The sequence below is a fragment of the Malania oleifera genome, chromosome 4 (genome assembly GCF_029873635.1).
Source record: "Malania oleifera isolate guangnan ecotype guangnan chromosome 4, ASM2987363v1, whole genome shotgun sequence".
NCBI lineage: Eukaryota > Viridiplantae > Streptophyta > Magnoliopsida > Santalales > Ximeniaceae > Malania > Malania oleifera.
In genome coordinates, this window is record NC_080420.1 from 93,910,333 (window position 1) to 93,937,644 (window position 27,312).

The 27,312-nt window shown below is 36.6% G+C and overlaps 1 protein-coding gene across 1 annotated transcript in view; it reads left to right on the forward strand.

Moving 5' to 3' along the window:
* The window catches only part of LOC131154238 (phospholipase A(1) LCAT3), a 49,417-nt gene extending 22,977 nt beyond the window's left edge, over positions 1–26,440 (forward strand). Inside the window, exons 6-11 of the mRNA XM_058106878.1 lie at positions 206–306; positions 1,202–1,384; positions 14,877–15,034; positions 16,305–16,359; positions 16,724–16,777; positions 25,978–26,440. Of these exons, the coding sequence (XP_057962861.1) occupies positions 206–306; positions 1,202–1,384; positions 14,877–15,034; positions 16,305–16,359; positions 16,724–16,777; positions 25,978–26,142 (716 nt within the window). The 3' untranslated portion in view covers positions 26,143–26,440. The remainder of the gene's footprint in view (positions 1–205; positions 307–1,201; positions 1,385–14,876; positions 15,035–16,304; positions 16,360–16,723; positions 16,778–25,977) is intronic.
* Positions 26,441–27,312: the final 872 nt, after the last annotated feature.

A 27,312-nucleotide genomic window follows, 5' to 3' on the forward strand; every position in this document is an offset into this window, starting at 1 on the left:
ATATATGAAGATCAAATGAATAAGAAAAATAGATCGATGGTTTCTATCTGTTTATTCAAATCTTTGCATTTACCGGCAGAGTTCCAAGCTGTTGACGAATCCTTGGAAGACCTGATACTGTTTGAGATTTTTTTGAAGTTTTTATACATTGTTAATTTTATTATTAAAGCATGCTGAAGTATTGACTCTTATATATGCTTAACAGGTGCACCAGGATGCATAAATGATTCTCTCTTAACAGGATTGCAGTTTGTTGAAGGTTTTGAAAGCTACTTTTTTGTTTCAAGGTGGACGATGCATCAGCTGGTACTTTTTCTTATTTTAGGTTACTTGACATTGAACAAGACAAGATGCATGATTGAATTTCAAGCAGGAAAATATTTTCAAAAGTGGGGAAAATAATTTATCTATATGGCAAGGTGCTTCCGCCTTAGTTGGCTAGTGCCATTTTGGTGTCATTTTTTCTTTTGCGAAATCATCAGTCAGTTCCATCAGCCCCAGACCATGCATATGTATAATTAACATCCAGGTGTGCTTGCTCAAGTGATGTGATTAGATTATCAGATTGTGAGTTAAGAGTATGTAAATTCTAATTTGTTGCTTTATGAGTTGGTTAATATGTTTCTGAAAATTGAAATTGAATCTATTGCTTTTATGCCATGTCTTTCTTGATGGAACTGTTTTCTTGAACCGAGGTATATCTGTAATGTTGTTTGTGAATTATAAAAGTAAATGAATAATCAAATGGAAAATAGAAAGGAAATGTTTCTGTTAAATGCTCTGATATTAACTTAGGGATATGCATGTGCATGCCCATTGTGGCCAATTAGTTAAAATATGTCGAGGATGGCCTAAGTTGCAGTTTATGAACGTTGACTTGTATCAGCCTAAACTTTGTTGAAATATTTTGAAACCGTCCCTGAGGATTAACTAAGGTTCTTCAACTTGTGCATGTGTTAACTTTGTAACCGGGTTGCTGTTTTATTGAAACGAAAAGGTGGGCTGATGCATCTAGCTTGTGGCCTTCACGTGATATGAGGAGTGGTATATTTTGGCAATGCGGTCTTTGTCAAATAAGTAAACATCCTACTTTATCCCATATCAGTTGTAAAGATCCTCGTCCAATAGCCATATTATGCATTAATGTTCTTTTGGCCTGTAGAATGACTGCAAAATGATGTACATTTGTTTTCATATATAGTTGGTTGAGTGCCCATCAATCTATGAGATGTTGCCAAATCCAGAATTCAAGTGGCAGAAGCAGCCTAAAATACAGGTTTGGCGAAAGCAGTCCAAGGATGAGGAAACTTCATCTGCCAGATTGGAATCATATGGACCACTTGAAAGTGCCAATTTGTTTGAAGAAGCATTAAGGCATAATGAGGTACCTTACTCTTGCGTTCTTTTATAAAGCACTAAATTCTCTGGGGAAAATGTTGAAACTACGTATCCATGCATGAGCCTCCATGGATCCACACACGTATTCTGATGAATTTGAAAGAAATATCAAAGACAATAGAGTGACCTTATAAATTATAATTGACTAAACCATAGACCAAGCATTTGAATATTAACTAAGCTGATCCCAAGAATCTGTAGTCAACTAGCACCAACACAGCTCAAAGAAATATGTTTAGCGAGAGCATGTTTTCTGCAATTCAACTCCAGGTTCTAACTTGAGCTTTTCCAAGATGTTGATGCCTTCATTTTTTTCTATGTACTAGTGCTTAGAATGCTTTGATTCTTTCAAAATTTTTTTTTTTTTGGAACTTACTTCAAAAGCCTTATCTACAATTTTCACCCTTTCCCTGTTTTCGAGTTAGTACCAAAATCTTTGTGGTCCTTCACTGAAATTGGACTCGTAACAGGCCTTGAGAAAGTGTTGTGTCATGTGATGAGCTTAAACTAGTGTCTAAAGTTTGGTTGCTACTACAATGCAATACTGCTATGTAATGAATTATTGGTGTCCGATATTGCTACACACTGCTATAATGGTGGGAATAAAAACCATAATGGTAGTGGCTGCTACAGGACTGTACAAAGTATGCTACCTAAGAGGTACATGGTTCTTGCCCAGCGCCCCGGGGGTGGGGGTGGTCGGCTTGGTCAGTATGGCATTTCGAGTAATGGTATGCTGGAACCATTATGTTGGATCAAAGTATTTTCTGAATTATTTACTTATTATCAATAATTTTCATATGTGAGTAAAAAAAATGTATTGAACTAACACTCACAATTTTTTTTTTTTTTTAAAATTTCAACGAGAGAATATAATTGCATCACTATTATTCTTCGTTAAATTGTACAAATGATATAAATGAACAAAATAATCAATTAGTAAATCAATTTATTTCTTTTAATATAAACTAGTGTGATAGTTTTTTAACAATAATATCAAATTTCTAAGTTGACAGATTTGTTGGACTCTTTAAATAAACAAGTTAATATAAAAACAAATAAAATAAAACTTACAATTTCCAGCCGGGCAATTTTCAATGGTGAATTTTTGGCATTCCTTTCCACTACCAGCAAACAACAAAAGGGGAGGGGTGTTTAAGTTCATCCTTCCCTCATAAGTCAAAACAACTCTCGGTGTTTAAATTCCTCTTTCCCTCAAAAGTCAAAACAACTCTCTCTCTCTCTCTCTCTCTCTCAAATCTGTTCGAATGGAATCCATCTGCCATTGCAACTGGCCAGCAGCATGAAGCCAGAGCTCTCTTCTTGCTGCAGCAGCTGGAAGCCCTCTTTTCTCACCATTTCAGGTTTCACAACAGATTTTTGGCGGTGATTCCTTATCTTTGTTCTAGGGTTCTACTATTCAATTATTCAAGGTTCAAGCACAGCTTGATTTGTAATTTTTCCTATGATTTTTTTTTTAATGAAATTTCTGAATATTTAATATAATTTTCATGCAAAAATGGCTAATTAACTTGGGTAGCCACTTTTGGCGATTTGGATTCCAACCCCTATTGATCTGGGATGCCTTTGAACTAGTATATTTGCTATGACCACTAAAAGGCCACCATGGCTGCCTCAAGGTCCTTGCAATACTAAAACTACTTTTAACTTTTTTTATTTTTTCCTTCTTTTTTTGCTTAATTTTCTCCCATTTATAGCAGTCCCAATTGGCTAAATGATGAGGATGTGGAGGAGATGATAACAGGGATGATACACACTTCAACCTATTTGTTTTTTATAGCACTTTTAAAGGAAACAGGGATGATACACACTTCAACCTATTTGTTCTAGGGTTCTACCATTCAATTATTCAAGGTTCAAGCACAGCTTGATTTGTAATTTTTCCTACGATTTTTTTTTTTTAATGAAATTTCTGAATATTTTAATATAATTTTCATACAAAAATGGCTAATTAACTTGGGTAGCCACTTCTGGCGATTTGGATTCCAACCCCTATTGATCTGGGACGCCCTCGAACTAGTATATTTGATATGACCGCTAAAAGGCCACCATGGCTGCCTCAAGGTCCTTGCAATACTAAAACTACTTTTAACTTTTTTATTTTTTCCTTCTTTTTTGCTTAATTTTCTCCCATTTATAGCAGTCCCAATTGGCTAAATGACGAGGATGTGAAGGAGATGGTAACAGGGATGATACACATTTCAACCTATTTGTTTTTTATAGCACTTTTAAAGGAAATAATAATTTTCATGATTATAATATGGTGATTTTATGGCTTATATTATGTAATATGACCGTGTAAGTTAATGAGAATTTTAGTGTATCTTTGTTAAAATCTTAAGACTTTTAACTAATAAAATAATGGATGTTGCATAATCTATTTTATTCTTTTTGTGCCTATTAGAGTAATAGTGTATATTATATTACATGCTTAAAATATTCTAATTGATTAACCTATTTATCAGGACTTATTATACTATGCCATATACTTATCATCCTATTTTATATGATTAATGAATGTTCTGTCTATATTTATTTTTTAAAGTGATAAAAAAATGAAACAAATATAAATTTTCTGCCCTTATCATTTTAAAATCACTATAACAGGATGACAAATACAATAAAAATCTTATTAGGAAGGGGTTAGGAAATTAGAATATGCATTTTTTTTTAACCAATATGGACAAGGGTTTGCATGCTTGAAAAATGTTCATGGCCTTGTCCACTTTGTATTGCATAACATCTGCTACTACTGCTTTTTTTTCATGCCTGTTACTATTATGATGCTCTATCTACAACAACAACAAACCAAGCTTTGCGTCCCACCAGGTGGGGTTGGTTACATGAATAATTTTCTATCAATTTTTGCGATCATGGACAATTTCCTTCGACAAATTCAGTGCTATTAAATCCTTACTATCTCATTAAAAGTTATTTTAGGTCTACCCCTACCCCTTCTATTGCCCCTCGCAGTATGTGGCCTACATTGCAAGTACCCAAACCATTTGAGTTGTCCCTCCCTTATCCATATTTTTTACAGGAATTATGCCAAACTGCGAATATGTTCACTTCTTAATTTTTCTTTTAACGTTATACCATTCATCCATCTAAGCATTCTCATTTTGACAACTTTTACCTTTTGGATATTCTATTTTTTAGTCGTCCAACATTTTGATCCATATGACTGGTCTTACAGCTGTCTTATGAAACTTTCCTTTTATTTTAAGGGTATTCTACGATCACACAATTCACTTGAAGTGTTTCTCCATTTTACCCAACTTGCTTTAACTCCATGCATTACATTTTCAATTTCTCCTTCAGCTTACATAATAGATCCAAGGTATCGAAATCTGCTAGTGTTATTGATTTCGTCATTATGAAGTTTAACTTTTGCCAATGTTCCTCCTATTATTGAAATTATGATACTCTATCTGCTGCCGCTATTTAAAAATACTTTGGCTGAAAGACATGCCACAGCTTATTATAATCATTATTTTCATTATTGAATATAGCTAGGAGAAATGGATAAAATAATGGAGAACAAGAAGTCCTCCCTCAAGAAAAACATAGAAAAGAAAATTAACATCCACTTAATAGAGCCACTCTGTCTCTGTTCATCACCAGAAAACAGTCACCCTTAAAACAGCCTGCACTGTAAGCCCAAAGAAAACCCAAATACTGCATCCTGTCCTAAAGAAGCCCTATTGATAATTTCTTTCAAAAAATATGTCTAGCATTTCTTTCCAGCAAAATTCCTAATAACACAGCACAAAGAGCTCACCTCCACAACCTCTTAAGATCCTTAGGGTCTGTTCGATATCATTTCTGTTTTCTGTTTTTTATTTTCATTCCAATATGGTGAAGAAACGGATTATAAAAATGCCTTTTTTATTGTCTGTTTTCTACTGTTTTTGAAACAACTGAAAGCTGGATTTACTTTATGGTTTTTAGTTGTTTTGACTACCTGTTGCTAGAGTACTTTAATATACATAATTAAATTTTATGGATTAAATCATTCATTGCGTACATAATTTTTAATAATTAAAATAAATGACGATATGAATTTCAAATATAATTAAAATAAAAACATCCATAAGATTTTTAAAAAAATTAAAAATAATAAAAGCCATTTATAAAATATTTTAACTATTTTGCAATTGTCATGTACAATAAGATTGTTCTTGTAAAGTGAATACTGAAACATTATAATTAAGTAAAATAATTGCAATAATTTCTTGTTTTTACTATAATATTTTTAATTTGTATGCTTTTATATTTTAATTATTTTAATCATATTTTAAAAACTTTTATATGATTCAAGGCAAAAAAAAAAAAAAATGGGCATATGTTCAATTATGTATTTAATTTGTTTCAGTTTTAGAAATATTAACAACAGACTTTTGGTTTTCGGTTTTTAGTTTATGTTTTTGGTTTTTAGATTTTTGTTTTTGGTTTTCATTTTTTTTTTTTTAAATTTTTGACAGTGATACAAATGACCCCTTAGCTTTCCAAAACCAGTATATAATCAAGAGCTCCTCGACTGACTTTGGACAAACAAACACTTCACCAAGTCCAAAAAGTGTACTCCACAAGCCGCATGCAAATGAACAGGGTAAAAACAAATGAGATGCATCCTCTGAGCTATTTCCGCACAAAAAACACGAATTAGGAGGCGAAGCTTTAGAAGCCCCCCCCACAGCAGATTGTTGGTGTTAACTCTATTCAGGGCCACTGACCAAACAAATGCTTTTATCTTAAGAGGGAACTTTTGCCTTTTTTACACCTTGATAAAGGAAAAGCCACATTAACTCTTGTAAGGTGAGGATAGAAAGTACACAAATAATTCCTTGATGAGTCCAAGGACCAAACCCTGCCATCACTCCTATGATATGGTAACCCTCCAGCACAATGAGCAAATAAGACAATTCCTTGACCTCTCTATCCCTAGAGAAAAAATCCCTCTCAAGAATAAGAAATAAGGAAATTACTTGATTGCGGCAAGAAGAAAGACGATACAAATGAGCGAAAGAATATGATAGTGCATCCCCCTCAACCCACACGTCTTCCTAAAGCCTAATATGATTACCTGTACCCAAATGAAATTTTGTTAAAGAAAGAAAAAAGAAAGGTAAACTTGCGAGTTGAACCTCCAAGGACTGAAGAATTTCTTAAACCCAAATTAGCATCTCACCCATTATCTTGAATGCCATGTTTATTTCTTTTTACTTTGTCCTAGAGGGAATTCACCTCTAAGGGAAACCACCACAACCATTTAGCCAAAATGCCAGTGTTTTTAGAAAACATATTACCAAGACCCAATCCTCTTTCCTTTAACCTGCACACCACATCCTACTTAACCGAATGACCTCTCTTTCTTCCCTACACCTGACCAGAAAAATCCCTTATAAACCTCTTAGGCGTTTGAGCTCCTTTCCAGAATCCTAAAAAGAGAAAAATACAGAAGAATGGTAGAAAGGCTGGCTTGTGCATGAGTAATTCTACGGCCTATAGAGAACAATGAACCATCCAACTGCTTAACTACCTTAGTCACCCCTGGATCCCTAAAAGTTAGAGAACCTGGCTTCCCTCCCAAAGGGATACCTAGACAGGTCAAGGGCCACTCTAAAACACCAGGCAAGTCAGCTCCAAAATCCTCTCAGAACTAAGATTAATAGGTGCAACCTCACTCTTACACCCAATTAATTCTAAGACCAGAGGCTATCTCAAAAATCTGCAGAATAATGAGGGTGTTAACAAAAAGTCAACATGGTCATTTTCTAAGAAAATAATGGTGTCATCAACAAATAGCAATTGATGCACCGCCACCTTTTCCCTGCCCATTTGAATACCTCTCAGAACCACCATATCTACAACCCTTTCTATCATCCTGCTCTTCACATCCACCACAAGGACAAATAAAAATGGGGATAAAGGATCCCTTTGCCTAACCCCCTCTCTAATCTAAAGTTCTAAACCATTCCTTAGGCTGCCCATTAATTATCACTGAGAAATAGTATTAGACAAACTTCTATCCAAAATAAAAAGCATCAAACAACACCCCCTAATCTAGTTTCTCCACCAAACTCCAAACCATTTCCTTCTAAGCTCCCTACCCAAGTACTCCTAACTAACTCTATCATAAGCCTTCTTAAAGATTCAAAATGCTGTTTCAAAGATTTTATTTTCGATAGTTGTGAAAAAGAAAAGTTAAGGGATGAAATGTCTTGCTCTCTCTCTCTTGCCTCCCCTCTTCCTTTTCCCCTCTTGCGATATGATCTTCTCTCCCTCTCGAGTGTACGGAGGTGTGGAGGCTTATGCTATAGCCTATGTTTGTATTAGTCAATCCAAGTAGAAGGAAAATCCTTCGATCTGTGCTTGGACAAGGTCGGGGACATTTCTTCTTAGCTTGTGGTCGAGAATAATGTGGTGTGTAACAGATGAGTTACGTTTTCTAAAGAGGCAGTTTCTTGGTTTGCTGATCGGTTGTTGGTGTTCGACTGGATGGAAAGGGGATATCTGACTATTCTTAAGGGTATCATGCAGTATTGGATGCCAATTAGGTGGATGAAGGTGGGTAGTTTATGGAGTTAGGGCTGGGATATAAAGGAAGGAAATTCTTAGTGTTAATCCTTGGTGGCATGAAGGGTGAGTGGTGGTGAAACTTTGGTAGCGATTTCTGTGAGATTTGTGAAGGAATTTCGGTAGGAATTTGAAGCTATAGTTGCAGATGACTCATCACATCCCCATTCGTAGAGTTAGGTGGTGTTATAAGGTACATAGGGTAAAGGTGTGGGTTGTAGTAGTCAATCTTGTTCTGGAAATCAAGTTATGGTGGTTGGAGAGAAGATTGGTGTTGCAGGTGAAGGATCTTGAAGTTTTGAAGTTAGGATCCATCACACTAGAATCGTTTGATTAGAAAGGCAAGGAAACTAGGGTTTTGGCAGGAGCGGTATTTCTCTCAGATGTAGTTAGGGCTGTTTTTGGGAAGGAGATTATGAAGAGGAATGGGCCAGGTGGTATTTTTTTGGTTTTGGGAGAAGAAGGTAAATCATTTTTTAATAAATTGGGCCAACTATTTGATCAGGCTCAATTTTTAGGAAAGTCTGATTTGGGCTTTAATGTGGAGTCAAAGGGAGGTTCTCATCCTTTGGGCTTCATGTAGATGGGCCATGGTGGTAGTCAAGCTTATGTTTTGGGTAATAGTGATCCAGGTACTTCCTTGCTGGAAACCGAAAATGGGCAGGCTAATAATACTGTTCCTAGGACCCAAAGCCAAGTATTGGGGAGGAGCACCCTATACCCTTTGATTGTGCATTCCATTCCCAATCTACAGATCTCCAAGTTACGAGTCAAATTGATCAAATTTCAGAAAAAAATTCAGAATAGATGCAGAGAAGATTCGAAACAAGATTGTGGTGTTAAAATTACAGTAAGTCTTGAAGAAGGATTAGAAAGTGATGTGGAAAAGAGTAAAAAATTAGGAGTTGCTTTGGGTGGAGGAAATATGATGTTTCTTGTCTTAGTTATCACAAATTTGAGGGAAACAAGGTTTATGCTTGTCGGAGGGGAGCTTGTATGGGTGCTGAGATGAGGAAGATGTCTGAAGATAAGAGAAAAATATCTGGTGAGTCAGTAGCAAAGCTTTTAAGAGAGATTCTAAAGGAGAGCTTAGTGTGTGGAAGATTCTCATACTAAGAAGGAGGGTGGGTGTAGTAATGGGGTAAGTAAAGAAAAACGGGAAATAAATGAGGGGACTACTCAGATGCAGAAAGTGATGATATTAGTGTCTGATTGTGGTGGGGGGCTGTTGTTGGATGAGATTCAAGAACAACATGGGTATGTTTCAGATTCTTGTCAAGAGAGGGGATTTATCTCATGTCCATCCACCCCTGTTGGAATTACTTGAGGGAGCTTCTATTTTTAAAAACGATGGCTTGGTTAACAATTTACAGCGAATGGATGGAATTTTGCCTAGACCTGTGGAGGAAGTTGTTAAGGATTTAGAAGCTCAAGAGCTTATAGATAAAGTGGACTTAAAGTTCACTGAAAAAATGAAGTGTGCATGGGTGGTGGCAAAAGTTGAAAGTTGAAGGGTCAAAGGGAATTAGTGAATTTGAAGAGCTCAGTACATTATGATGTGAAGGGGTTGAAAAGGGGTTTCCTTGGTTAACATTGTCTAGAGATTTTTTATGATCTTGTGTTTTTTGTTTTTTGGTTTTTTGTTTTTTTCCTTTGGTGGTTTTCTTGTTTTTATTTGGTGGACTCCTTGTCCCCCCCCCCCCCACATTGCATCTTCCCTTTTTTTGTATCTAATATAGCTTTTTTTTTTTTTTTTTGTCAGATTTTTTTTTTCAATAGTTGAAAAGACCTCGTTAATTAAAGTATAGATAGGCTTGACATTTTTTGTTTTCATGTGTTTTTTTTCCCTTGGGGGGAAGGTGGTAACTTTCTTCACATTAGGGTGTCTAATTGCTTTGGTTTGGGCCCGTCTCCTCTATCTTATTTTCTATCATTTGCCCTTCCTTAAGATTCCTTTGAAAGTGGCACATAAATCAGAAGGTATATTTTGTGGTCTAGGATGAGGGATACTAGTAGAGATCTTTTGGTTTGGTATGTGATTGCAAGCCTAGGGAATAGGAAAATTTTAGTTCATGCAATTTGGCGTCCAAAAAACATCTTTATGGGTGAAATGGTTATGGGAGCTCTATTTAAATATGAATTCCCATGGCACATATTAATTTGTAGTATGGACTTTGGTAGAGCTAGAGGAAGGAAATGTTACTTATAGGAACCCTTAGAATTTTTCTTTTTTTTTTTCCTTAAGTTTCCTATCTCCTTTTTCACCATGCAAGATCGTTGGGTTTTGGACGCTTCTTTGATTTGAACTTATTTCTTAGTTTTTTTTCTTTTTTCCCCACTACTAATGAGACCTAGCTTCATGGGGTTTCCATTTTTTTTAGGAGTCCAAATGAGAGGGATGACCAATGATTAATTTTTCTTGTTGAGTGGACTGGGTTCTTTTTGTTGTCTCTTAGGGAAGGATGGAAGGAGTTATGCTTTAGATGCTTTTGGTAAATTTTCTTGCATGTCCTTCTTTGTAAGTTGATTTATGTTCCCAGTGCTTTTCCTTACACACATGGAAAATTAATGAGTTTGATATTATTTATGTTTTTCTTTTGGGTTTGTTGCAGTACAGTGAGGAAATAGGTGGCAACAACACGTTTGTTTGCATTGTTAGTTTTTAGTTTTTGTTGTCAGTTTTCAATTGTTGTGGCCATAGTTGAAGAATATATTTGCTTTCTAGTCTTCACTGCATACGACAACTTGTTTAATGTTTCCACTCTCATTAATGTCCAAAACTCATTTTTGTGGATTAAATCATTAATTTTAATAAAAAAAAATTAAAATTAAAGTTACCACATGAATTTAAAATAAAAATGAAATTTCTAAAAGTTAAAAAAATAAATAAAAATCATCCAAAATATATGTTCACCAATTTTCAACCTCCATAGTACAATTGTTTTTGGAGTACAAAAGTATGAGCTTGCAAATATAATTTCTTATATGATATTCACTAATTAATTCCTATTTTTATTATATTATGTTAATTTGCTTAGTACTTGATGAAAAATTTTATGGGGATTGATGGATGGTATGAGAAATTGCAATTTGATCTACAAGGACAAAATGAACATGTACTCAATCAAGTTTTTAATTTGTCCGAATTTTGGAATATAACCAAACACATTAACAATTTTCAGGTTTTAGTTTTTATTTATTTATTTTTTTTTAATTTTTGATTTCATTTCTTGTTTTTGTTTTTATTAATTTTTATAGTAGTACAAATTGCCCCCTAAGATTTCCTTTAAAATAGAGACTCTCAAAGGGACTATAATCCTCAATCAAATGAATACTAATGATTTGCTTTAGTGGAGAAAGTGAAAAAAAAAATCATTATCTCTGATATAACCTAAAAGAGACTTTGGCATTAAACTCGACATTAACTAAAGTAAGACGAAAAACCGAAAGGACATTGAGAGATTAATGGAAAGAAGGTAATGTCCATTAATTATAGTAGGGGGTTAGCATACCAATATTTGCTTCCTAGTAACTTATCTGAAATGTAACCCTTGCGATCCATTAGTAGGGAAATCAATAGGGAGGTATCCCAAATGCCTGTAAAAAGGACCCCCTAAGGATCGTAAGACATATTATCCTATCTCATTCTTATCTATACTTTTTATTGTTGCAAATATATAACCCTTCCAAATTCCCTAACTTAGGCATCAGAGTGATCCCCCAGAATACACTCTAGGTTCTCCAAGTGGTTTTACTCTTATTCTTGGAAGCTGATTAAAGTTGTGATGATCCCCGGACAAATTTTGGCAGCAACAATTGACGTTGTCTGTGGAAAACTTAGAAGGATTTCTTTCTGAAACTCAATCATGGCTGCATCATGCAGTTCTGAGTCTGAACCCGTTGCTGGGGATCCATTGCCCCAGTTGGTTCACTCCCCATCACTAGACAATTCGCCACAGATTGTGCCTTTAGACCAATTTCTAGCTTTCCAAAGGAGGGTGGAAGGCATGTTTAACATGATTATACAACAGAAAAAAGATCTTGTAGAACATGGCCCAGCGCTATTCAAGCAAAAACAGTGCCTAATTGTAAGGCGGTGGTTCCACATATTGAAAATTTCAGATCTGACACAGAATGTAGAAGGAGCCAATAGTTTGGGCATTAATGAACGACGATCCTAGGAATTGGAAGAACTCAAGAAAATTGATCAACTAGAAAAGCTGGTAAAAGAGGTTCGCAACCAACCCTTAATAGGGGAAAGCTTAGCTAGATCTTCTGATCCTCCCTTTACCAAGGAAATAATGGATATCCCTTTGCCCATTAAATTCAAGATGCCCAACATAGAAGGATATGTTGGGTTGTTAGATCCCTTAGACCGCCTCGATACCTTCAAAATGTTGATGCAATTGCAAGGTGCACCTAATGTCATTATGTGCTGAGCATTTACGACAACCTTGAAGGGGAATACTAGAGCATGGTATTGGATATTGAAACTTGGCTCGGTTGGGCCTTTATCTGAGATGGAGCAATAGCTTGTGGGGCATTTTGTCAACAATCGAAAAATGGAGAAGACTTCAGCCCACTTATGGGCCTTATTCAAGAAGACGAAGAGACGCTGAAAGAGTTTATGCGCCATTTTATCAATACAACTATGGAGATCATAAACTTGGACCACTGAGTAATAGTAGCCGCCTTGACAATGGCTTTGCAACCTTGTGACTTTTTGAATTCCATACGAAAGAAACCCTCGACCGATATGGGAGAGTTAATGTCGTCAGCCCAAAAATATATCAACCTAGAGGATGTTATCATCACAAAAAAAAGTAGATCAGATTTGAAGAGAAATAATACTAGAGACATTGATGAAATCGTCAAAGGAGGAGTAAGGAAACATACCCCTAGTAAAGACTTCCTTCCAAGTATGGAGAATAAGAAAAGGTGAGAGGGACTATCTATAGTAGAAAAAGAGGTGGCACAGACCACAAGGCTTTGTAAGATGTGAATCATGGTGGGAAAATCTACCTAGAAAATGGGCACTATTCAACAAAGAATTGGCCCATCTGATGAGCATTGTTCATGAGACCCAAAATTGCTCATCGAATGAGTGCCACTAATATGGCAACAAGAGACGGGCACTACTTAATAAAAAATTGGCCCATCTGATGAGCATCGTTCATGAGACCCAAAAAATGTTCATTTGATGAGCATTCTTCATGGGGCAGCAATAGATATAAACTACTCGGAAAAAAATTGGCCCGTCTGATGAGCACCGCTTATAAGGCCCAAAAAATGTACATTTGATGAGCACTACTCATGAGACAATAAAGGACGGGCATTGCTCGACAAAAAATTGATCCATTTGATGAGCACTGCTCATAAGTTCCAAAAATGCCTATCTAATGAGCGCTGCTCATAAGGCAACAAGAGACGGACATTGTTCGGCAAGATATAAGCCTATGTGTTGAGCACCACTCGTAAGGCAACAAGAAACATGCACTGCTTGGTAGAGTACTGGTTCATCTAATGAGCATCACTTATGAGGTCCAAAGATGCCCATTTGATGACTTAATCTAAATCTCATGATAATAAAATGACTTATAGTGAATGCAATATACGCTTGAGCCAAAAAGGTAACTCTAAGACTCGAGAGTAGGGGGGCAATTGATATAACCTAAAAGAGACCCTAACATTAAACTCGACATTAATTAATATAAGACAAAATACTGAAAAGACATCGAGGGATTAATAGAAAGAAGGTAACGTCTGTTAACTAAAGTAGGGGGTTAGCACACCTATCTTTACTCCCTAAAACGTATCCAAAATGCAACCCTTGTGAACCATTAGTAGGGAAATCAATAGGGAGGTATCATGAATGCCTATAAAAAGGATCCTCTAAGGAAGGTAAGATATCTCATCTCATTCTCATCCATACTTTTACTTTTGCAAACATACAATCTTTCTAGATTCCCTAACTTGGGCATCGGGGTGAACCCTCGGAGCACACCCTGAGTCGCCCAAGCTATTTTTCTCTTATTCTTGGTAGGTGATCAAAGTCGTGATTGATCCAAATTATTTCGGACAAATTTTGGCAGCGACAATCTCCTATTTTATTCATGCTCTACTATTGTAGTAGGGGAGGACTTTCTCGCATTTATTGTTGCATTGTTCCTATTTCTGGGATATTCAGAACTATTTTGTTGGTAATTTTAGGGAATATTCGTTCTATCCTCCTTTCAATAGTTTTTGTCTCCTATGATTCATAGGTTTTTGGGAAGGAGAGGATGACTCTCTATTCTTGCGGTAACTTGGTGTATATGGTTGGAGCTTAATGCTTACAAGGACTCTAATAATCCTGCTATACTGTTTTGGAATAAGGTGATCTTTCTTGCTTTGCTTTGGTGTTCTGCCAATCGTTTATGTAGAGGAGTATCTGAGGGACAGCAGAGGGATTGGATGGCTTTGGTTTGCTAATTTTGTGATGTTTCACTTTTTATCTTTTTGTTCTTGTAGTTTTGTGTGCTTGGAGGATCTCTTGTCCCCCCCGTATTTTTTTTCTACTGTCTCTTGATAAATTTCTTTGTTTATAAAAAAACAGAAGCATAATTTTATTTTAGCCTCCAGCAAACCAAAAGCCATAAGCCTCAATAACATAGCCATATTTTATAATGATAAAGTATTTCATTATTTACTGCTGAATTTATTCAGAAAATGTTAAAATATTTTGTTGCAGAGTCATGTCATTTTATTTTTCTTGTTGCCAACATTTCTGTTTGCACTTTTAGCTTTATTATTTGCATTCTTGCGAACAAATCCTACAATTTGCTCGCGTGGTTTTGTATTATCTCGATTGCTGTAGCTTAGTCATTTGTTGATTGCAGCTAAATTACGATGGGAAAACGGTTGCTCTCCCCTTTAACTTTTCTATTCTCACATGGGCTGCTGGTACTCGCGAAGTTCTCAATAATGCTAGACTACCAGAAGGAGTCTGCTTCTACAACATTTTTGGAACATCATTTGACACCCCGTTTGATGTTTGGTACGTTAATACCTTTCTGAAACATTATCAGACACTTCTTCTGATTTCTTTTAATGTTACTAAACTGCCTTTTGAGTTAGGACAACTCTTAGACCGTCCCCCGTCCTGGCCAAAATCTGCACCAAAAAAAAAAAAAAAATGCAGAAAACAGAACTCTTTTACGTTACATCTGAACATAACATTTCTCCGGAATGTTCATATCTTTTGGGATAGGACTTGGGTACTTAGCTTCTCTCGTCTTTTGCGGCTGGTGGTTTTAAAGGGATGCCTTTCTCCAATCTTCAAAGACATTGGAAGGCAGTTTTATTTTGATTGTTTTCTAGTCTATTTTGGTTTCTAGTTTTTATAGGAAATTCTTTTTTCTCCTATTTGCACATTCTTTCCTCTTCAATGAATATATCTTCTTTTTCTATCAAAACAAAAGAAAAAAAGAAAAAAAATTGCCCCAGGAAACTGTTCTGAACTTTGTTTTAAAATTTGTGACATGCAAGAAGGGTAACCTGTATTGTGACAGCTTATGAAGATGAAGAAATCTTACCAAAACTTCAACCTATCAATTGCAATCCTGAACATCTTAACTACATGCATTTGTATACCTGAGGTCATTTTTTTGCCCCGCTGTTTAGGCCAGCTTTGAAGTTACTTTCAAAATTGAAGATGCCTGAAACAGGCTTTGAACCTTCGATATGGTTCAAATACAGGGAAATTCCTGGCTGAAACTCCATGCTAACTAATGCAATCCTGAACATCTAAATTGTTGCATTTTTTTGAATAGTGAGAAATAATATTCTAACTATTGCCTAGTGATGCCAATTACCATCTCTCACATTGTCTGCATGTGGAGGCTCTGAGTTGATACTTTTTCTGACTCCTACTTCTGTAATGCAATTTGACAATACCATGTCAGTATTATGGTTAAAAATTAATTTGCCCCTTTACAAATATATTTTGTTTTCTCTAAGTTTAGGCATTGAGTTCCTGATAGAGCTAAATTTTCATCAACCTATCTAGTATGTCTTAGAATAAGGTTCTGTGCACTTCTGATGAGCATACTTGCCTATGTCAATTAACTCTTTACTGTGTTTTTGCAAAACTTGATCACACTTGCTCAAAAGAAAGTTGATATTAATATAACAAAAGGATGAGTGTCATTTATCCTCATTTACGCAGTTTTTCTTCTTTTGGAAAAGTAGATAGTGTCATCATTCTTTGATCAAATTATGCTTCTTTTGTACTGTAAACACATCTTACATGATTATCTTTAATGCAGTTATGGTTCCGATATTTCTCCAGTTGAGGACTTGCCTGAAATCTGCCATACCATGGTAAACAAATTGAATCGTATTGTAATATTTTCAGTCTGCTATTAGGCATCATAACACTGACTTCTCAGTACCAATGTCCTATATCGTGTCTAGTGACTACTGACCCATGGCATCGTCATTTGCCCAAAAAAGATGCTGATGCAATGCTGTTTCTTATTGTTCTGACTTCCAAGTTATACACATGCTATTACTGGTTACTTATCAGAAAGTAGCATCCAAATTTCTCACTAACAGTGACCCACGTAACCCAGCACTTGTGCATTTGCAAATGCATGCAAAATCTTGGCTTTATTTCCCACTAACAATGTATTTATATTGCTCCATCGCCATTTGTCACATTTCTTACATGTTTGCTATGCTTCAGCCTCAATATTCTTATGTGGATGGAGATGAAACTGTACCTGCTGAATCAGCAAAGGTGTGTATTCTGTTCTAATTTCTAATGTTTATTTTATCCAATCTGATTTCCAAGCAGCCTTAGTGATTGTATTGATTTACCTATATTAAGAAAGCTATTAGATAGCAGGCCAAAGTCCTGCAGAGTGAAGAGCAACTGGGATGGAACACCAGTTGTTTTATTAACGGGAAATATTTTAAGAAATGAAAGACAAGTTTTTCTCTCTTTTGTTTTTGGTGGTGAATTTTTTTATTCTTTAGAGATGGAAGGGGGAGGGGGGTGGGGGAAGGGAGGTTGATGTGAACCAGTAACATCTCAAGCTGAAATAGATTCAGGTTTGATATCAGGTTGAAGAATTAGAAAATGATAATGTTGTAGTAGCAAGGATGCAGGATGAAGACTAAACATGATATGGACTTTGAAACTGATTTGAGAAAAAAATATAGACATGGCAAGGCAGTGGAAAATGTTAGAGAAAGATGTGCAGAAGTGTACTTGTTCATACTAATGTGTTACCTGTTTTGCAAATAATTCCAAAACACATACCCTTTATATTTTCATTTACTCATCTAAGTTATGTACCTGTTGATCATGGCAATTACTAATCATATGCACAAATCATGATTTTTTTTTCAAAAAGTGACAAGTAGTGTTTAAAACATCCAAACTTGTCTAACATGTGGTACGTACCTGGAAAGAACGTAAGCATGTGATGTAACTCTCCCGGAAAGAATTATAAGTTATGTGTCCATTATTATGGTGGAAAATGTGGGTGTAATAAAATAAACAGCTGAAAGATGGCTACCTAATGGATCTGAGTCGGCTCATTAGTATAATAAAAAATTGAGAGTACTGGTATAAAATTTATTTGTGTCTTTTACATCATCACTTTGCATGTGCTATTGAATGTGAGAACTTGCCCAAGTCCCTAATCCATCCACATTCTTAATTCAATCCTCACTGATGTCAGTCACTCCACCATCACACTTGCATTCCTATCGTCACCCACGCCCAATCCTTGCCAACAGCCATGGTGAACAAGGATCAATTTGAGCCTGTTCAGTAAGATGTGCTTGAACTGAAGATGTAGAGAGATATCCCTGTCTTTGTTGAATGAAGAAATCTAAATCTACAATATTACTAGAAGGAAGTCACATGCATTAAACATGAACTGACAGAAGTAATGGCCCATTTAGATACGTGGATACAAGAGATCATAGTTACAACTGAGGAGACTATTTTGACAGTTACCAAGGTAAGCAATCAACCAGATATTGTTAAAGCTCAGAGCAAGGTTAACTGAAAATAGTTCATTTTTGAATAAGAAAAGGAGAGGTATGTGGAGATGGTTAGTGAGCCAGTGCCAAACCAGTTGTATTAGCAACAGCATTTGAGGGTGTAAAGGATGTTCTGAAATTGACATATAAGCCCAAAGAATCCATGAAGGAATTTTAGGTGGCGAAAATTGCAGAGGTTAAGCCATCCGTGGAGGGTAAGCCCCTCGAGTTCAAGGCTGAAGGTGTGAGTGAGATTGTGAATTATCACTCCCAATAAGTTTGTTTTCAAATGATATTGTTCACTTGTGTTCATTGCTTATATTTTGAAACTTGCAATTATATCATCCATTTCCTTTTTTTTGCGATTCGTCAGTTCATCATCCTTCGAATGTTTCCCAAATTTTTTCCAACCAAGGAGAATGATGGTGAGTGTCAAGAGGTCACTGTGAGCATGATTAATGCATTTGGAGATGTTCGTGTTTACCGTATATTTAGGCATAACTTAAGATATTTGAATTTAATTATTTAAGTTTCAGCATTTAGGGATCTGCTATTATTTCTCGAATATGTTGGTTGTTATGGGATTTGCTATTTTTTTTCCTAGACTTTGTTTGCTTATGGGATTTGATATTATTTCCTAGAGATTGTTCCCATATTTAGTATTAGGAGAAAGGCTATATAAAGGCTTGATTTGTGTTTATAAGGCGGCCTATATTAATTAATGAGACTTAGTGAGGGTATTATTGTCATTAGAATGTATTTAAATTTGTATTATAAATAGAGGGAGAGACCTATATTCAAGTTAGGTCATTCATTTTTAATCAAATCTTAACATGGTATCAGTGCATGATCCTATCTAAACCCTGTTTCCCTCGGCCATCGTCGGAAAACACCATTCCCGTGGCTATTCTTCCCTAATCCACCACCATCTCATACTATATCACAAAACCAACCATATACCCATAACCAGAACCAACAACACCCCCCCCCCCCCTGGCCAGGACGACCCATCGCCGTAGGGCCTCCTGCGCACCAGACAAATGCTGGCAGAGACGACCCCATGCACTGGCGTGTGCGAGCAGTTCTGGCCACTTTTTTTTTAATCTTCTTCCATGCCCCGATTCCCTCTTTAGATTATATTATCAAGCATTTAGGCACTTAGGCTAGTTGTTTGCTAAAAAATTCAACCTTTTTCAACCATGCACTTGCGGTATCCCGTTAATTAATTTTTCAGGGTTTGTGAAGGCTTCCTTGTGAGCTTTTTGGAGCTGTGGCAGCATTCGTATGTTCAGTTGTGAGGCTGTGGCAGTGCTATATCCACCGATGAGTTGTTCACCTTGTTCCAATTATTGATTGTTCTTGTTTTTGGTGTGGTTGCTGTTTGTGGCAGCACTATATCCATCGGTGAGTTGTTCACCTTGTCCGTCATTGTGTCGGTGCTTCACTTAGTTTGTGATTGTCCCGATTAGTTTTGATTTTTCTTCTTGGTGTGATTGCTGATTTGTGAGTTTTGGGATGGAATCTATGAATCCCAAAAATTTGTTTCCTACATCGTTGCCACAAATAATGACTCAAAAGTTGGATGGAAAGAACGTGGGTTCAGGAAGAGAAAATTTGACCACTTGCTTCAATTTGAGTCTTCTGATGAGAAGAGAAAAGACGTGGATTCAGGAAGATGCCTTGATTTTTTACCTTTTATGGAATTCGATGGAGCCACAGATTGCACAAATGTATATGCATCTAGATACATGCAAGAAGATTTGGGATTTTGTCAAACTTCTTTACTCTAGTAACATTACACGAATATATGATTTATCCTTGCCTTCCAGGAATACTTTCAGTTGGAACAAGTAGATAGGTGCATTGCAGATTATTTTGGAGAGATGAAGTGTATTCATGAGGAGCTTAATGTCGTGCAACCTATAACTACCAACGTTCGTGAGATGCAGAAGCAGAGGGAGCAGATGACAGTTCTTCGTGTTCTAGCAGGCTTGAGATTTAAGTTTGAGGCAGCTCGGTCTCAGATACTCAGTAGTGCTGAGCTGCCATCATTTGTGGATGTTTATTCTCGTGTCCTTTGTGCTTCCTTTAGCATGCATTCTCCTGTTCTTGCATCTGGCTCTGAGACGATAGTCTTTGTTACACAGAGTGATTCTAGTTCTCTACCATACAACCGCAATAGTTATTGTGGTGGTTCGAGTAGTCATAGTGGTAGAGACGGATGAGGCAAAGGTACTCCTCGCAAGCGTACTCATTGTGGGCGGAATAATCATAGTATTGAGCAGTGTTGGGATCTTCATGGTAGACCTTCGCGTGTTGCCAATGCAGCCAACACTGACTTCACACCTTTGGGGGCCTCAGGGTAGTCAATTCAACCACCACCGACTCCTCACCTTTGGGGTTGAGTAGGGGGCAACATACTGTCTCTATGTCAGAGGAAGAGTATTCCAAGTTCCAGCAGTATCAAGCGTCATAACAAGCTTCTCTTCCCATTGCATCTATTGCCCAATTAGGTAAGCACATAGTATGCCTATCATCCTATACTTCTCATCCTAGTCCTTGGGTCATAGACTCCACTGCCATTGACTATATCACAGGTATGCCTAGCTTTATCTCTACTCTTCAATATCCTGCAAATTTACCGTATGTTACTTTTGTTGGTGGATCACTATTGCAGTCAAGGTAATTGGGACAGTAAATCCCACTTCTTCTATTTCTCTTCCTTCGATTTTATATATTACCAAATTTCCTTTCAATCTTATGTCCGTTAGAAAAATTACTAAATCCATGAATTGTTCAATGACATTCTTACCTGATTATGTGGTTATTTAGGATTTGAAGACGAGGAAGATGATTGTTGGAGGGCGTGAAGCTGGTGAACCCTTATCACTTTGAGCCGCTATCTCCTTCTCTTGCTTGCACTATTGCTGCCTTACCTTTCCAAGTTCATTGTCTCGTTGGTCATCCTTCATTGGAAAAGTTAAAATGTTTTTTTTCCCTAGTTTGAGTTTTGTATTTAGTCTTGATTGTGAGTCTTGTCAGTTGGGAAAGCACCGTCGTGTTTCTTTCACTTCTTGGTTCAAAAAACGAGTTGCCAGTCCTTTTATGTTAGTTCATTTAGATGTACGGAGTCCTAGTAGGGTCGTGTCCAAGTTGGGTTTCCTGTACTTTGTAACCTTTGTAGATGATCATTCAAGAATGACTTGGTTATATTTAATAAAAGACCGTTGAGTTATTTCATGTATTTTGTGCCTTTTGTTTTGAAGTAAAGACTAAATTTGGTTTTCCAGTTCGAATACTTCGAAGTGATAGTGCTAAAGAGTTTTTCAGTGCACAATTCACTACTTATATGACTTAGTTTGGTATTGTTCATCAATTATCTTGTGCCTACACTCCTCAACACAATGGAGTTGTAGAGCGGAAAAGGAGATCTTCTTGAAATCACTCGCACTTTACTTTATCAAATGCATGTACCTTAAGTGTTTTGGAGTGATGCTGTACTTACTACTAGTTATTTGATCAACATAATGCCATCCTTTATTCTTAGTGGTAAAATTCCCTATCCCCATTCTATTTCTTAATTCACCTTTTTTTTTCTCTTCCTCCTCGTATATTTAGGTACGTGTCCTTTGTTCATCAACTAACTCATAGGGTGGATAAATTGGATCCTCATACTATAAAATGTATCTTTTTGGGCTACTTATATACTCAAAAGGGATATCATTGTTATAGTCTTACACCGCATCGCTTCTTTGTTTCTATTGATGTTTCCTTCTTTGAGTCTACACCTTATTACACCTAGTCACTGAGCGCTTTTGAGTTCAATGAGCCTCTTCCTTTGCCTAATCTTCTAGATTCTATGTTGTTGTCCTTGCCCAACGAACCATTTGAGCCTCCATGTCGTTCGAGTCCTTCTCATCACCTTGATCATCCTAATTTGCAGGTGTATTTACGACGGAAATCCCAAGGAAGAGAGTCCCCTCTAGCTTCTACTACCACACCTTTGGTTTCCACGTCTGATGATCATACTTCCCATGATGTTGGTCCTCCTATTGCTGCTTGGAAAGGTAAATGCACATATACTCAACGCCCCATTTCCAACTATGTTTCTTATGACTCCTTATCACCCTCCTATTATTATTTTGTTGCTGCTCTGTCATCTATTACCCTTCCTAAATTTGTTTCGGAAGTCGTAGACCATTCAGGGTGGAGGGCTATGTTTGAAGAGATGAATGCTTCAATGGTACTTGGCAATTGGTACCTCTTCCTTTTGAAAAGTCTGTGGTTGGTAATCATTGGGTTTACACTGTGAAAGTACACCCTGATGGTTCCGTGGCTTGTCTAAATGCTTGTCTTGTTGTTAAGGGATACACTCATGTGTATGGTTTGGATTATTTTGATACTTTTTCTTCGGTTGCCAAACTTACATAAGTGCATTGGTTCATCTCCTTGGCTACTTCTTGTCATTGGCTTTCGTATCAGTTATATGTGAAAAAATGCCTTCTTGCATGGTGACCTTGAGGAGGAGGTTTATATGGAGCAACCACTTGGGTTTGTTGCTCAGAGGGAGTCAGGCTTAGTGTGTCGGCTCGAGAAGGCTTTATATGGTTTAAAACAGTCTCCAAGAGCATGGTGTGGTCGTTTCAGTGTTGTAGTACTTGAGTTTGGTCTTCAACGGTGTGCTGTGGATCATTTGTGTTTTATTGTCATACTTCATCAGATAGGATCTTTCTTGTTGTTTTTGTGGATGATATTGTTATTATAGGTGATGATGATAAAGGTATTCAGAGTCTCAAACTTTTTCTACAAACTAAGTTTTAGACCAAAGATTTGGGATTGTTGAAATACTTCTTGGGTATAGAAGTATTGAGATCTCATATTAGAACTATTGTGTCACAAAGGAAGTATGTTCTTGATCCATTAGATGAAATTGGTTTGTTGGGATCTAAATCGGTTGATACACCCATGGATCCTAATAGAAAGTTAATGACAGATATGGGTGATTTTCTACTTAATCTTAGACAATATTGGAGACTTATTGGAAAGTTAATGACAGATATGGGTGATTTTCTACTTGGCTGGATATATTTTTTGCAACGAGTATTGTGAGTTAGTTTCTAGACTCTCGGAGGACGAGTCATTACGATGCAGTAATTTTCATCTTGAGATATCTCAAAGGTGCACTTGGGAGGTCTTTTATATCGAAATCAGGGTCACACTTATATCCATGGATATATAAATGCAAATTGGGCTGGATCACCTTCTGATCAGATATCCACCACTGCCTACTGTATCTTGGTTGGTGGTAATTTGGTTTCTTGAAAAAAGTAAGAAACAAACTGTGGTGGCAAGGTCAAGTGCTGAATCAGAATATAGAGCTATGGCTCACACAACATGTGAACTTGTTTGGTTGAAGAACGTGTTGGAAGAATTGGGTTTTTTGCATTCTCAACCTATGAAGTTGATGTGTGATAATCAAGCCGCTCTTCATATTGCTTCCGACCCGGTCTTTCATGAGTGAAGGAAGCACATTGAAGTTGATTGCCACTTTGTTCAGGAGAAACTTTTGCAGAAGCTTATTACAACCGCTTGTGTGAAGTTGGACATGCAACTTGCTGATTTGTTTACCAACGTGTTAGATTCATTTGTAACAAGCTAGGAGCTTGACATTTATGCTCCAGCTTGAGGGGAAGTGTTAGAGGTTATATATGTCTTTTAGAATTATTATTATTGAGCGTGTTAGTATGTTAATTAGTGAGAGTTAGTGAGGGTATTATTGCCATTAGAATGTATTTAAATTTGTATTATAAATAGAGGGAGAGACCTATCTTCAAGTTAGGTCATTCATTTTTAATCAAATCTTGCAATATCAATTTGGAATCACAGCCTCAACTTGATCCTACTTCACTACCATCATCAAACCAACATCCACCACTGGCCCCTAGCCATCAGTCCAGTCTTACAAGCCACAACTGAAATGATTTTGGGCCAAACAATACCATTTCTTTCTTTAACCCATTTCTTTAACCTAGAAATCCTCCACATACATTAGAATCCAAATAAAGTCTTTCAAAGTCTTCTCAGATTAAATTATCCTCCTTAAACTCAATGCCTATGCTATCATTGGCTCACACTATGAGGGGAAAAGAAATCGTAAGGTTGAGTTTCTTTATACTAGAGGCAAGATAGTCACTATTGGGCTTTTAGCCTAGTTCCCCTTCATTCCTTAAAACATGTAGCCAAGGGACATTTTCATCCTGTGTCTTAAGTCCGCCTTGAGGTACTAAGTGTGTTCTCACGAGCAGCAAATGATACACAGGCAGAATGTCATGCTTTTAGTAGGATAATTCATTAATGAAATGTTAGGTTATATATGGTGGAAATCCATGAGTAAGTGTGTTCTCACAAGCAGCGAATGACACCCTGGGGCAGAATGTCATGCTTTTTAGTAGGATAATTTCATTCATGAATAGTTAGGTAACTTGCAAGGGCAGTAACTTGCAAGGGCAGTCTACATGTCATCACCTAGATTGGCTTTTGTCACCCCAATTGGATTTCTCCAAGATATTCGTACCCTCAAATGTTCATGACACTCTTTTCTTTGTTTTGTTGAAAGAAAAGAGCAATCCTTGTAATGTATGTCGACAGCATAATCATCACTGATTTCATTGATGAATAGTTAGGTAACTTGCAAGGGCAGTCTACATGTCATCACCTAGATTGGCTTTTGTCACCCCAATTGGATTTCTCCAAGTTATTCATACCCTCAAATGTTCATGACACTCTTTTCTTTGTTTTGTTGAAAGAAAAGAGCAATCCTTGTAATGTATGTCGACAGCATAATCATCACTGGTCCTGGCACTACAGGGTATCAATGAAAAACATAATATTTTTCATGAGTTAACATGAACGACGTAGAATATCTTTGTTACTTGTAGGGTCTTGAGCTACTTCTCCATAAGGCTATTTGTCTTGATCCAGGAATGCTAATGAGACTACTCACTTGTGTTGTGTTAGATAATCCTGCATTGTATCCTGAACTGGAAGGCTGTTTCATTTGTCTTGCCATTTGTTGGTCTGGCATTGCTTATATTGTTCATATCGTTTGTTTGTTTCTGCACCTCACTGCACATTGAGCTGCTTTGCAGATGTCACAGTCCCACATCAGATGTGTATTAGGGAGATTCTTAGGCTTATAAGGATGGTTTTTGGACTTGACTATGTGAGGCACCTTTTATAGGACAAAATCGTGAGGCCAGTGGGCAGAGCAGACAATACCTCACCATAGTTGGGCCTAAGACCGTTACACATTGCCTATATTGTCTTCCACTTATTTGGGTCTTCAAAAGCATATTCTGACGCTTACTGTCTTTCACGAGCGCTTGAAGAACACTGAGATTGATTGCCACTTTTTCAACTTTCTCAATTGGGCACTATTGCTTTATCTTCTTGTCTCTTCATCTTTGGAACTTGCTGAGTTTTTGACGAAGTCTCATGCTAATACTCATTTTCAATTCTTGGCAAACTCTCATTGACCTCCACTCTCAAATTGTGAGTTTTGGAGTGTGTTGAATGTTTAAGAAAATCATATTATTGCATTGTAAATATTACTTTTGTAGGATACGCCTGTACTTTTGGGTAGTTTCATGTTTGGCCATAGCTATATGTTCAGCTTAAGGTCTATAGTTGTTTGCCCCTTATATTCTTTCTGCTTCTATTCTGGTTTGATAGGGAACAGAGTTGGCAATATATTCTATCGCAAATTAATGATCGTTTGTTGGATTAGTTATTATTGGAGAATTGATGTTACTTATTGCTCAATTATTAAGGCATTGTTATGCACAATGGTGATGACTTAAATAGTTTTGAGCACAACTTCTAGATATTATTTTTGCTAGGCATTTTACTTGATGTTCAACTTATCATCTTTCAATCCTTCCACAGGCAGATGGATTTGCAGCTGCAGAAAGAGTAGGAATAGCAGCTAGGCACCGGGATCTGTTATGCGACAAAACAGTGTTTCAGTTCATCCAGAAATGGTTGGGAGTCACCCAGGTCAGCAAGCGTTCAAAGAGTTCAACAAGAGTGACAGATTCTTTTCCAAACTGATCATGCCTTTGTAACAATGTTCTTTAACATTCTTGACATGCCATGTATTTTGTAAATAAAATGACCATGCGCTGGGAATGAGTTGCTGCTTTGCATATGCTCTATGCATAGGTTTAATTAGTTCTTATTTTATTTGTATTAGTGTGTTGAGTTCTAGGAATTTGGCTTCCTATTTAATGATTGATTTGGGACTAAGTTATGAATATTGGTCTGGTGTTGTATGCCACCATGATGGCACCAGAATATTTGTCATGTCACCGTAATGGGAATATGATTTGTTGACTCTGGCTTTAGCTCCATCGAGTGGCATTCATTCTCTCTCTCTCTCTCTCTCTCTCTCTCTCTCTCTCTCTCTCTAGCCATTTGATTCAGCGAAATGTGAAGCAAATAAATGCCTAAATAGTAAACGATAGGTGTCGATTCTACTTCCAGTTCTTTAGGAGAACTGTGTTCAGTTCATATTCGCAAACCGACCAGAATAATAATATTGCTCTCAATTTACTGTAGCTTTTACCAATGAATAGCTACTTTAGCTGTGCAAAACATTTTGGTTCTGTTTTACGATAATCTTTGAAAACACCAGAAATGGTTCTGCTCTTGATAATAGGGTTTTGTGCAACTTTCAATTTATAAGATGCTTAAGTGATTTTCAAACTTGATATTACCTTGATCAAACATAAAAATATACCATGTAAACTACTAAAAATTTCTTGCATAAATCATAATTACAGAAAATTATGCTATTGTTAGCAAGGAAGCAAAGAGATACTATTGATAATTGATCGTCTGAACCAACTTGATGATTGAAATTGGAGCAGTATTGGGCAACCATCTTGTGGAGCTATGATTGGAAAAAGCAAAAAGGTGAAAACAGATCGTCTTGGCAGCTACTCTCTTATATTTCATAATGAAATATGTTGGATAATTATTAAACATAATAGAGAATAAAAAATTGAAGAACTGCACACTAGGTTTAAAATGTGAAGAAGAGTACTTCAACGGATATGGCTAGAAAGCTTTCTCTATATCTTGTTCAAATATAACGTCACTCTTTTTAACTCTTCGAAAGGGAATTAAAACACTCATTGGCAGTAGGAGTTCCCATAATTTTCCTCATTCTATTGACATTCTGAGCAATAATGATCAATAATTGAATTCAAAATTTTCTTC